The 13826-nt window shown below is 39.5% G+C and overlaps 1 protein-coding gene and 1 long non-coding RNA gene across 2 annotated transcripts; both read right to left on the bottom strand.

Moving 5' to 3' along the window:
• Nucleotides 1–980: 980 nt before the first annotated feature.
• LOC138340841 (uncharacterized) lies at nt 981–1835 on the bottom strand. Its single transcript, XR_011213686.1, has 2 exons — nt 1486–1835; nt 981–1354 (listed from the first exon to the last, which is right to left on the bottom strand). It is a non-coding gene; the product is annotated as an uncharacterized lncRNA (long non-coding RNA).
• Nucleotides 1836–6617: 4782 nt separating this feature from the next.
• Nucleotides 6618–7462, bottom strand: LOC138342254 (uncharacterized). Its single transcript, XM_069294579.1, has 2 exons — nt 7077–7462; nt 6618–7011 (listed from the first exon to the last, which is right to left on the bottom strand). The coding sequence occupies exons 1-2, from the start codon at nt 7460–7462 to the stop codon at nt 6618–6620; spliced, it is 780 nt and encodes a 259-aa protein (XP_069150680.1).
• Nucleotides 7463–13826: the final 6364 nt, after the last annotated feature.

A 13826-nucleotide genomic window follows, 5' to 3' on the forward strand; every position in this document is an offset into this window, starting at 1 on the left:
GGTTACAAGTAGCAATCAAGGTCACTTCATTATTATTCATTAATATACTTGCTAAGTGATAACAAATATAAAACAATTAAGGCTATTTTATTAAGCATGCAACGCTAGGTGATGACAATAAATAAACAATCAAGTTTTATTTAAGCATGAGACTAGGTTATAAACAAAATTTATAAATATTAAACAATTAATATGTGAGAAAGTAAGGTTTTGAAAATTTGAGCAAGTTTTGAATATGAATTTTTTTAAAAAAATGTTTGTTTCTTTATAGGGATGATGCCACGATATTATTGATCGCGCTCCTCCACCATAGAAACAATTTTTATTTGAGGTCGGTATAAAAAATAGTTATGTTCTGAAAATTGATTTAAAAGATTTAGTTCACACGTAGGCACATAAACATTTACATATAAATGCACATAATTCTTTTTGAAATTCATGGGAAGTGGTACTTCCGGGGACGCGTCGGGTTTAAAAAATTGGAACTAGACCTCGTAGTTCCTTTGACTTTCCCACTAACGATAGGTTAGGAGATAGTACTTTATAATTTATTTCAAAAATAAGCAGAGTCATAATCAATCCAAAATTTAAAGAAAGATTGAATTATGTTGCAAGGTTTTGATATGAAATATTTTTAAACTAAGTAACTTGCTAGATGCATAAAATGATTCTAATTTAAATAAAAAAAGTTGCATAATGAATGAGGAAATCTTCAAGAGGACAAATAGGATTTCTAGTGATATTAACTAATTTTAAGGGGAGGGCACAAATATGCACAAACAAATTTTGTTAAAAATTATTTACAAACCTATAGACATGATTTCTAGGTGTTTAAAAAAACAATGTAACATATATATGCATGATTTTGTAAATGATATGAACAAATTAAACCTTAGACATGGTTTCTACATGACAAGATGATGCTAAAATTATAACATTATTAAAACACCTAATCGGCTTATTATGTTACTATGATTTGCTTTTAACATTAACGGAATCTAGTTTATTATTTTTTAGACTTCATTAACAAAAGTGTCAAGCAAATTGAAAATTGATTAGATTATAACACCTATAAACATTAAATCTAGGTGGTTAAAGACAAACCTATAGGCATGATTTCTAAAAATATAACGAACAAATAAGCATATAAATCCCCCTCCCCTAGACGACCCCCAAATAAATTTATTATATGATCTTTAGGGTTACAATTGTTACATCATTCGAATAAATAAAATAGCGAAAAAATAAAAATATATAGATATATATATATACATTCAAACAAATAAATAAATCCTTCTTCAGTTAATCTTCAACTTGAACTTCAAATATGAAACCTGTCAAAGTAATTAAATAACTACACAAGTAATCACACTTGTTAGTTAAGGTGAGACAATATGCAATCGTTTAATGATGAATTCTACATACAAAACAATAGCTTACACAAATTGTGAATGTAAAGATAGTGTGAATGTTAAGAATACTAACCCGTTAAGCAAAACGAATTGATTCAACCTTTACTCGAACAAAGTAATAAGATAGCAAAGAAGAACCCTTGAATAATTACCGGAATATTAATGTTTTGTTAAGTAGCAAGAGAGCAAATGAGAGAAGGGAGAATGATGAGAGAGTTTTGTGATTGAGAGTGAATTAATGTCCATGAATGAATAAAAGGAGCTCTTTATATAGTATAGGAGGGGGAAACAAATAAGGGAAATAAATATTTAAAGAAATCAATTATAATACAATTTTCCTTATTTTAAAGGATATCCAAATCAGAAAATATGCTATTACCAAATATAAACAAGTAAGAATAAATTAATAGAGCAAAATATTTATTTTTCCTTAAATAACAAAAGGTTAAAATCAGATTTAATTTATTGTACCAAAACATGAGCAACTAAATATGACAAGGAAATAATAAGGTTGTCATAAACAAACAAGTAAGAATAATTAAGTCAAATATTAAAGGAAGGAGATATTAATTAATATTATTATTATTTTTTTATTTTAAAGAAGAGCCAAATTAAAATTTTAAAATATTTAAAAGTCAAATTAAAATTTTAGAATATTTGCTACCAATTAATTATCAACAAATAAATATACGGGAATAACACCAAATATGAAGGATGAATAAATCAAAGACCGTAATCAATAATATGCTAGCAGCTATTAAACAATCATATGAGATTAAACAAAAAAATTTAAAAGGATGACAAGAAATCAATATCCGCCAAGGTTATTCGAATTGATCAGACAATAATCAATTAAACATACCAAAGCATAAGCTAGTATTAACAAATTGACATCATTTGAACATTTATAGCAAGAATAATGAGACAGTAGATAAATATTATTAACAAGCATGTACGAATTAAACGAATGTAGTAACAACTTAAAACCTTCGAAACTTCGCCGGAGTTGCTTCTCGCCAAGCTGTTGTCCGATTGTTCTTGTCCTCGCTGCTGCTGGCCGCCTCCCTCGCTTTCTGGAGTTGCTGGCTGCTGCTACCGGTCGGCGGCGGCTAGCTGTTGTCGCTGCTGCTGGTGGCGCTGGTGTCGGCGTTGTCGGAGCTGCTGTCACTGCTGTCGGACTGCTTCCCTGTCAAACCTGCAAGAAGAAAAAAGGAAAAAGAGGACGAAGGAGAAGAGGAGACGAGAAGAGGGGAGAAGTAGAGAGGGAGAAGTGGAGAATGACGGGAGAGGGAGGAAGGGGCGGCGCCGCCTGGCTGCTGCTCGCCATGGCTGCTGGTCGCATGGCGTTGCTGGAGGCCCGCCGGAGGCTGCTTGGTTGCTGATGGGAGGCGCTGGTACCTGCAAACAAGAAGAAGAAGAGAAAATAGAAGAGGAAGGGGAAGAAGATGAGAGAAAGGGGGAGAAGGGGGACGACGGGAGAGGGGAGAAGAAGGGGAGAGGAAGAGACGGGAAGGGAGAAGAGGGACGAAGGAGGAGACGGGAAAGGGAGAGACGGGAGGGGAAGAGAGAGAGGAGAGGCGGCTTGGAGAGGGGGGGAGGAAGAGAATGAGAATTATTTTTAGGGATTAGAGTCTTTTAGGTTAAAATATGTAGATTAAATCTGGACCATTGATTTTAGAAGAGATGAGGGGTTAGGATTAGATCTAGGAATTAATTAAGATGGACGGATGAGATCAAAAGATCATTTCTTGAAATTAGATGAGTTAGATACGGAATGGATAAAATTGCAATTAAAATTGACTAGAATTGAAAGGAAGAGAGGCTATGATTGTAATAAAACTCTAATTCATGTGGCTAGAATTGAAAGAAATTGGAATAGAATAGGCTAGAATTTAAAATTTAAGGAAAGTGTGGGAATTACTATTTAATTAAAATACTACATATATTAAAATATTTTTTTATATAATTGAAAATCATTTAAATTTTAACATTCGAAATTCATTAATAATTTTAAAATATTTTAATAATATTTACGATAATTTTATAGAATAAAACATACTAAAATATATAATTTTCAAGCAAAGTTGATTTAAAAATTTAAAATACGTACTTAATTGAATAGTATTCCTAAACATGGTCAAAGGTCGGTCAAAATTGGGTGTCAACAGCTGCCCCTTGGTTGATTGAGAATGAAGAGTGAATTGTCAGGCAACCAACGTTGACTTAGTAGCCGATTTTGTCCGACCGACGACAGATGTCAGTGGGGTCAATTGAAATGATATAGAGTTGAAAAAGGGTACGACTGAGACTTTGGTTTTAAGTCGCCTACATATCTCTGGTTATACGAGAATCAGGTCGTGCGTAGTTCTAGATTCAAGAGCAAATGAAACTCTTAAAAATTGAAAGAGCGGTAAGGTATTAGGAAGGCACGATATCGGCTTGAATAGATAAGATTAGAGTAACGAGAAGAGAGAGATTGAGAGACTAAGAGAGCGTGACAGAGAAGCGAGAAGAGCATGATAGAGTGAGGCTATCAGCCTTTGAGCGAGGGTTCGGAGTATGAAAAACGAAGAATTGATAGGGTCATTGTTGTGATAGAGAATAGCGAGATAATTGTAATCAAGGGCGATCGATCATATCTGCAAATTCTAGATAAAATGTTAGCTTAAATAGATAAAGTATGACCAATAATAATAAAATATGAGTTCTAAATAGAAAAGAGGTGATGAAACATATCTATTTGAGACGAAGTGCAAGCCTTGATAGTCTTCAACTTCTCTAAGGATTGAACCCATCTCTAAAGAATGACGTCAAACTCCAATAGATTTGTACTATAAAGATATAACAGTAGACGAAAATCTCTAGTTATAAGGAAAGTCTAAACGTCATTTTAAGGCAGACGAGCCTAAGTGTCGTTTTAAGGCGGACAGCCTAAATATCTTATAAAGCGGACGAACATAAATGTCCTATGAGGCGGACAAGCCTAAATGTCCCTTTTAAGGTGGACGGCCTAAATGTCCTATAAGATGGACAAACCTAAATGTCGTTTTAAGGCGGACGAGCCTAAATGCCCTATTGTGAGGCGGACGAGCCTAGATGTCGCATTGTAAGGCGGACGGGCCTAGATGTCGTATTGTAAGGCAGACGAGCCTAGTTGAAGAGATAGAAAGTCGCAGTGGCGAGTTGAATCCGAAGATATCTTCATGGTAGCCTGAATGATAGATGAGTAGTGAAACGATAGTGTGAGTATCCAAGAAGTTGTCGGAGCCTTTGTTTTGTAAACAAGTGAAAAATCGTTCAAACGGCGACTTTGTATGTAATCTGCATAACTGTAACTTGTAATAGAGTGATTAGAGCAGAAAAAGCGGTAAATGTAAACATGATGCAATTTCCCATATTGACCATGAATGTTTGCCTTAAGACCATGCAAAATGACGTCTTAGGCTATGACGTCTAGGGCCATGATATGCAGGGTGTATCCTCAGGTCATGAAAATGTTGTCTGTAGGCCATGAAAATGACGCCTTTCGACTATGACACCTTCGGATTATGATAGACAGGAATTAAACCCTTAGGCCATGATAAGATGTCCGCAGGCCATGAGGATGATGCCTTTAGACTATGATACCTTAGGGACATGGTAAGCATAAAATAAGTCCTTAGGCCATGACATGAAGTCCGCAAGCCATGAAAGATGACGCCTTTGGAGGACGACGCCTTTGGAATATAAATAATGAGTAAAGAGAGCGTATCTGTTTTTGACATCTGTTGATACTCTTGTGACTTGATTTGATTCGGGCGCATGTAAACTTCGAGCACGATGCAATCTTGAGCTTATGCAAACTTCGGGCACAATGTAGTCTCGGGCACAATGCGATGATGCATTTCTTCGGGCACATGCAATGATGCATTTCTTCTGGCACATGCAATATTGAGCACAATGCAATGATGCACTTCTTCGAGCACAATGTAATATCGGGCACATGCAGTATCGAGCATATGTAATGGTGCATTTCTTCGAGCACATAAAATATCGAGAGCATGCAATAATGTAATTCTTCGATCATAAGTCAATATTGGGCATATGCGATGATGTATTTCCTCGGGCACATGACATATCGAGCCCATGCAATAATGTGTTTCTTCGGGTACATAGAATATCGAGCGCGTGCAATAATGCAATTCTTCGAGCATAAGTCAATATTGGGCATATGCGATGATGTATTTCCTCGGGCACATGAAATATCAAGCACATGCAATAATGTATTTCTTCCGGCACATAACATATCGAGCGCATGCAATAATGCAATTCTTCGAGCATAAGTCAATATTGGGCATATGCGATGATGTATTTCCTCGGGCACATGAAATATCGAGCACATGCAATAATGTGTTTCTTCGGGCACATAAAATATCGAGCGCATGCAATAATGCATTTCGGCATTCTCGGGCATAACATAATGATGTAGTTCTTTGAGCATAGTGTGATATCAGGCGTAGGTGCAAAATGATGCAATATCGGGCATAATGTGATTTGTCAGCACATCAGTTGCATTGAGGGCATATAGTAGCTTAGGCGTTCGCCTTATTGGAAGGACCGAGTGTCATGTGTCGGCTCAAATGTGGTGATGTTGATTGTTGCAGTTGCCTTTGTATATGTACCTTTATTTTCTACATTCAAAGAAAAATAGTTAGTTTAAAGGGGGGAAGGTTGATCTGTATCCATGATTTGACGCAGCGTGCTCCTTTGACTTGCCATCCACACCTCTTCGAGTGTCTGTCTTTTTTTCATAAAAAGGGGGAAAGGAGAGAAAAAAAATAAAAACAAAAACTTTGAAAGATTTTTAATAAAAGTCGATGTCGAATCTTTGACCATGGCATAGGTTGAGACTTTACAACGTCAGACTCAAAAGTGGAGCTATCATTTAATCTTCATTGTAAGCTGACTGCTTGTTGAGAAGAAACTTTCGGTGAAATTTTGAGTTTACTCAAAATTTCTGCCTCAGTATGAAGATGTGCCAGGAGAAATCTTAATGGAATTTTTGAGATCCTCTCAAAAATTCTGCCCCAATTATCAATAGAAAAGGGGGAAATGAAAGTTTTATTTATAATAAGACCGAACCCCATAGGAGCGCCTACGTATCCCCTCTTAAATGGGAATCAGGTCTGACGTAGTTCCAAATTACAAAAGAGCATGAATCAATCTCTAGATGTAATACTTTTTCACAGAATCTGAATTGATAGGTTTTGGCCAAACTTCTCCATCCATTTCTGCAAGTATGAGGGCTCCGCCTATCAGTACTCGAGAGACTATGTACGGACCTTGCCAATTTGGTGAAAATTTACCCTTTGCCTCGTCTTGATTTGGAAAAATCCGCTTCAAAACGAGTTGCCCAGGTGAGAAATGTCTGGGTTTAACCTTCTTGTTGAAAGCTCTGGACATTCTATTCTGATAGAGCTGACCATGACAAATGGCGTTAATTCTTCTTCCATCTATTAATGCCAAATTCTCTGCCCGACCTCGTATCCAATCAGCATCACTCAACTTTGCTTCTTGGATGATCCTTAGGGAAGGTATCTCAACTTCGCGGGTATCACAGCTTCAGTGCCGTATACTAAGAAGTAAGGTGTGGCCCCTGTGGAAGTTCTGATTGTGGTACGATACCCCAGCAATGCGAAAGGTAGCTTTTCCTGCCAGTGTTTGTGATTATCGATCATCATGCGCAATATCCTTTTGATATTTTTGTTTGCCGCCTCAACAGCCCCATTCATCTGTGGCCTGTATGCTGTAGAGTTTCGATGACTGATCTTGAACTTCTCACACATTGATCTCATCAGGTTACTGTTTAGGTTGGTGCCATTATCGGTGATGATTGACTCAGGAATTCCAAACCTACAAATAATGTTGTTTTTGACAAAGTCATCCACAACTTTCTTTGTCACTGATTTATGGGGGGTGGCCTCAACCCACTTGGTGAAATAGTCAATGGCAACAAGAATGAATCTGTGCCCGTTGGATGCTGTTGGCTCGATTGGACCAATGACATCCATGCCCTATGCTGCGAACGGCCAAGGTGAACTAGTGACATGGAGTTCGTTGGGAGGTACTCGAATCATATCTGCGTGAGTCTGACATTGATGGCATTTCTGGACGTAGCGAATGCAGTCTGTCTCCATAGTTAGCCAATAATATCCTGATCTCAGAATCTTCTTAGCTAATGTAAAACCGTTCATCTGAGGGCCACAGGTGCCTGCATGTATCTCTTCGACCAGCCTGCGAGCCTCTCTTGCTTCGACGCATCTTAGCAGTCCCAAATCGGGAGTTCTCCTATAGAGGATTTCCCCACTTAAGAAGAATTGGGTTGCTAACCTTCGAATTGTACGCTTTTGTACACTTGTTGCATCTTCTGTGTATTCACCACTCTTCAAATATCTTCTAATGTCATCATACCAGGGCTTTCCATCATGCTCTTCCTCAACATGGAAACAATAAGCTGGTTGTTCATGTATATGAATGTGAATAGGATCGATGTAATTGTGATCAGGGTGTCGAATCATAGAAGACAGAGTGGCTAAGGCGTCTGCAAATTCATTTTGGACCCTTGGTACATGTCTAAATTCTGTTTTGACAAACCTTTTACATAGCCTGTGCACGCACTCCAAATATGGTAACAACTTTCGATTTTTTGTTGCCCAATCACCTCGAACCTGATGGATCAATAGGTCTGAATCCCCTATTATTATCATTTCCTGGACATCCAAGTCGATCGCCCGTCGGAGACCTAGTATGCAGGCTTCATATTCGGCCATATTATTTGAGCAAAGGAATCTGAGTTTTGCTGATACTGGATAATGTTGCCCGGTGGGTGAGATCAAAACAGCCCCAATGCCGCATCCATTCAGATTTTTAGCTCCATCAAAGAACATTCTCCATCCATCATATTCTTCAGAAATGTCCTCTCCCACAAAAGCCACCTCTTCATCTGGGAAGTAGGTCTTCAGCGGTCTGTAATCATCGTCCACGGGATTCTCTGCCATATGGTCTGCTAATGCCTGTGCTTTCACTGCTTTTTGCGTGACATACACTATGTCAAACTCACTCAACAGTATCTGCCATTTTGCCAGTTTACCTGTGGGCATAGGCTTTTGAAAGATATACTTCAAAGGATCCATCCTTGAAATCAGATAAGTAGTATGCGATGAGAGGTAATGTCGTAACTTTTGGGCAACCCATGTTAGAGCACAATAGGTACGCTCTAATAGAGAGTATCGGGCTTCGCATGATGTGAACTTCTTGCTCATATAATATATTGCTTGCTCCTTCCTCCTTGTTTCATCGTGTTGTCCCAAGATGCAACTGAAAGCATTATCCAATACTGAAATATACAAAAGTAATGGTCTACCTGACTCTGGTGGCACCAATACAGGAGGATTGGATAGATAGTCTTTGATCTTGTCAAATGCCTGTTGACATTCACTTGTCCATTTCACTGCAGCATCCTTTTTTAACAGCTTGAAGATAGGTTCACAGATGACAGTAGACTGAGCAATGAAACGACTGATGTAGTTAAGTCTCCCTAAGAAACTCATTACCTCCTTCATGCTCTTTGGTGGGGGAAGATCACGAATGGCTTTGATCTTTGACGGGTCCAATTCTATACCTCGACGACTGACAATGAAACCTAAAAGCTTTCCAGCAGGCACACCAAAGACATATTTTGCCGGATTCAGTTTCAGATTGTACTTGCGTAGCCTGGCAAAGAATTTCCGTAAATCCTCCAAATGATTTAAACTTTCCTTTGATTTGATGATGACATCATCCACATAAACTTCAATTTCCTTATGGATCATGTCGTGAAACAAAGTAGTCATCGCTCTCATGTACGTAGCCCCAGCGTTCTTTAGTCCAAAAGGCATCACCTTGTAGTTATTGACGCCCCACGGCGTGATGAAAGCGGTTTTCTCAGCGTCATCTTTGTGCATCTCAATTTGATGATAGCCGGCAAAGCAATCCACAAATGACTGAGTTTCGTGCTTAGCACAATTATCAATCAGTATGTGTATGTTTGGTAATGGAAAGTTATCTTTAGGGCTAGCTTTATTGAGATCTCAGTAATCCACGAAAACTCTGACCTTGCCGTCTTTATTGGGCACTAGAACGACATTTGCAAGCCAAGTTGGGTATTCTGTCACTTGGAGTATCCCAGCATCTAATTGCTTTGATACTTCTTCTTTGATTTTCAAACTCATCTCGGGCTTGTATTTTCTCAGCTTCTATTTTACCGGAGGACATGTTGGATCAGTGGGTAGTCGATGGGCTACGATTGCAGTACTTAGCCCTGTCATGTCTGCGTAGGACCACGCGAAAATATCCTTATTCTCTATGAGAAACTCGGTATACTCTTTCTTGTCTTCTTTTTTCATATGGATGCTTACTCGGGTTTCTTGTATCACCTCTGCATTTCCCAAATTCACCACTTCTGTCTCTACCAAATTTGGATTGGGTTTTTCCTCAAATTCCTCAACCCTTTTGATTAACTCCTCGGGAACCTCATTGTCTTCGACTTCTTCTAAGTCATTAATGTTAAGCTGAGCAGTCTCATTGTATGCCACAGTCTCAGATTCGACATTTTTATAATGAATTTTGCTGGTGAGAAAAAAAATAGCAAAATATTAAATACAAGACAAAAAAAATGGGGAAAAGAACTTTATTGATAAAGATTTGAAAATTTCATAAGTCCTCATTCGAAAGCAATACATGGGATGGGAATTAAAACGTTTATTAAAAACTCCTTTATTTGAATTAAAACTTGATAGAAAAACATCTTCCAAGGCTACCCAGATGCTCGACGAGGTCTGGATGGAGTCGAGGTCCAGTTGCTGACGCTGATCTTTGCCTCCTTGCTTCCACTAGGGCCACTTTCTCCTCCTCGTTGATCACGACGTTGCAAACTTTCCCCTCTTCTTTGGTTAGTGATAACCCCTTCAAGTCGTCTGAGATCTCATCAATATTGTCTCCCATGAAACCTGCTGATCGAAATGATTGATACAATGGCGGTATGGGTTTCTTCAATGGATAGTAGTACCCATCTCTAGGTGGTCGCCAATCGAGCCATTCTTCGGTGGTGTATTTATAACCCAAACCAAAAGTGGTGGAATGTCGAACAGGTTGTATAGGTTCGACTATCCCTTGTAATTTAGCCCCCAAACCTTTCCCAAGCTCGAAACCGAACCAGGCCATCATATCTATGATTTTTTGGCTAAACCAAGGTTGCAACTCAATATTACCAACAAGCTCCACTGTATGGTACATTTCGCCATCCATATTCTCTCTTCCTTCAATCGTGTATACAGGATGCCCTTTTTCCCCATGGACCACAACCTCTTCGTAATCCCATTCAAACTTCAGGCATTGGTGAAGAGTAGATGGAACCGCTCCAGCCATATGGATCCATGGACGACCCAACAATAAGTTGTACGATGAAGGGATGTCCAAAATTTGGAAAGCTATGGGGAAAGTGACAGGACCAATGAGCATGTCCAAGGTTATCTCCCCAATAGTGCCTCTCTGAGAGCCGTCAAATGCCCTCACATTCATCTTCCATGTCTAAATTTTTGCACTATCCATACCCAGCCTCGTCAGTGTGCTCAGAGGGCAAATGTTTAAACCTGAACCTACATCAACTAATGCTTTGTTTATCACCTTATCCTGATACTGAACCGAAATGTACAAAGCTTTATTGTGAGTTGTTCCTTCGATTGGCAGTTCATCTTTGTGAAAAGATATTTTGTAAGCCTCAAAGACCTGCCCCACCATTTGGGATACCTCTCCATGAGTGATGTTAGACGGGACATAAGCTTCACCAAGGATCTTCAGAAGGGCATCTCGATGAGTTTCGGAAGATTGTAGTAACTCCAGAATTGATATTTGGGAAGGGGTTTTACTCAGCTGCTCAATGACAGAGTATTCTTTAGCTTTAACCTTTTTCCAAATACTTTGATCCTCGAGCTCTATGACTGGCACTTTGGATTTGCTAGAGCTTCTCTAAACCAAATTTTCAGAAGTGTAAATTCTTCCAGATCTGGTGACCCCTGTTGCAACATCTGTCTCTTCCACATTTGTTTCTCTTTTGTTGTAATCCCAAGGTACAGCATGTGTGTCACATTGTATTGGGGAGGATGCCTTATAGACAGCGAATGGTGGTCTGGGTGCAGCAACTTCTACTTCAAATGGGGCGAGTCCTTGCACTATTAGTGGTGCCTGGGCAGTGGTAGGCATGGCTTCCTCTGTTTCGACGGCCCAGATAGATTCTTCCCAATCCCAGACATCACCAGCTTCCACCATGTTGACTTGATAATTAGGGAGAGGATTATTCGCAACATTCGGTGTAGGATCCTTCAGTTGGATGGTTTTGTATCAATCAACATTTGAACCTTATCCTTAAGGGCTCTGCAAACTTCGGTGGTGTGGCCCTTCATCCCAGAATGGTAGGCGCAGACCTTGTTAGGGTCGTACCATTTCGCGCGAACATCCACAGGTAATGCAGGAATTGGAGAGACGTACCCAGCCTGTTTCAGTCTCTCATAAAGTTGTGCTATGGGTTCAGCCAAAGGGGTATAGGTTTTTGTAGGTCTTCTTTCATAGGAAGGTCTGTTTCGGTAATTTGGTGTTTGAGTGGGTGGTGGAGTTTGGAAGTGTGTTGGTTGAACATTATAGACAGGATATGAGGCATGCAAATATGGAGGAGGAGCATTTTGGTAATATATTGGCATGGGTTGGGGAGATATAGGGGGTGGAGCTGAGGGATGTTGAGGGTATGGGGTGTGAAGGTATGGGGTGTAAGGGTATGGGGATGGTTGTGGGTTTGTTGTCTTATGCCTCAAAGGGGTCCTAGTTCCATGAGCCATCATTACAGAACCTGTTTTCTTTCGACTCTCTGTCATTCCACCAGATTGCAGAGCCTTGTTGGTTGCTTGTAATGCCTCCAAGTTGATGATAGTCCCATTCTTTATGCCTTCTTCAATTCTTTCGCCTAGTTTGATGATTTCAGCGAAACTCTTTTCAGCCACCAGCATCATTCGGTCATAGTATTATGGTTCTTGGGCACGGATGAAATAGTCTTTCATTTGAGATTCTTCCATAGGGGGTCTGGCCCTAGCCGCCTCAGACCTCCATCTTATGGCATATTCTCTGAAGGATTAACTCGGTTTCTTCTTTAGGTTCTGAATGTAAAACCAATCAGGCGCATTTTCAATATGAAACCAAACCTATTCATGAAGTCAGTTGCTATATCAACCCATTTTATCCATTTCCGCGAGTCTTGCTCAATGTACCATGATAGGGCCTCCCCAGTAAGACTCCTCATGAACAACTTCATGAGTATCCTCTCATCTCTCCCCACCCCTACAAGTTTGTCGCAATACATTCGTAGGTGGGCTTTGGGATCCCCAATGCCATTGAATGTCTCAAACTTCGGAAGCTTGTATCCTTCGGGCAGTTCCACATCAGGATGCATGCACAGATCCTCATAGCCCAATCCTCCCAACTTTTTGTTTCCTTCCACGTGTTGTACCCTGTTGGTCAAGTTGTCTAATCTCTCAGTCAGGGTTTTTATTAAGATATCTTTCTGATGGGACTCTGACTCATGGAGGTCATGAGTCAGAGGGGCAGTTTCAACGTATATGGGATTGGGATTGTTGTTCCCAAAAGTATATGGGATATTTGTGTTTGGGGTTGTTTCTGGGACAGTTGGTTTGGTATGTTGGTAATAGTGGTGAAATGGAAATTGGGTATTTTGGGCGTGGGGTGGTGGAAAGGCATTTGGACGAATGGTTCAGGTGGGGATATATGGATTGGAGGATTGTCTGGCGTGGCTGTTTGATTAGGAGGATTGTCTATGTTTTCTCCAAATTGGGTTTCAAGAGAGATAGACAACTTGGCCAAATCACGCATGTTGGCTACCTCTTCTTCCAATTGTGAAATCTTGCGCTCGAGTCTTAGGATAAGATTACTATGAAGTTGTCCTCCCTCAGAAGCTTCTACCCTTTCAGTGGTGCTGTTGTCGTCAACCATTTTTCCTTTGTCTTTTGAGCTTGCTCTTTGAGAAGAAGGAGAAGGGGGGTCCCTTTTGATCGTGTATGTGCCAGGATGAAGGACAAATCAACCTTAGGAAATGGGAAAACAATAGAATCAAAAGAAAAGAATTAGGGGGTTAAGATAATATCACAATATCAACACGTTGTTTTGAAATAAACGCCCTAAATGCAAGGAACCTCGTTGAGCCAGAGGTAGGCCTAAACGACACATAAGTGATGCATAATAATTAATTCAAGCCTTATTTGCCAATTTGGAGTTTAGAGTTAGATAATAGAACAACTTTCGATTATTGAAATAATTTCTGTTTATTACATCAAT

This window comes from Solanum lycopersicum, chromosome 1 (genome assembly GCF_036512215.1).
Source record: "Solanum lycopersicum chromosome 1, SLM_r2.1".
NCBI classification, from domain to species: domain Eukaryota; kingdom Viridiplantae; phylum Streptophyta; class Magnoliopsida; order Solanales; family Solanaceae; genus Solanum; species Solanum lycopersicum.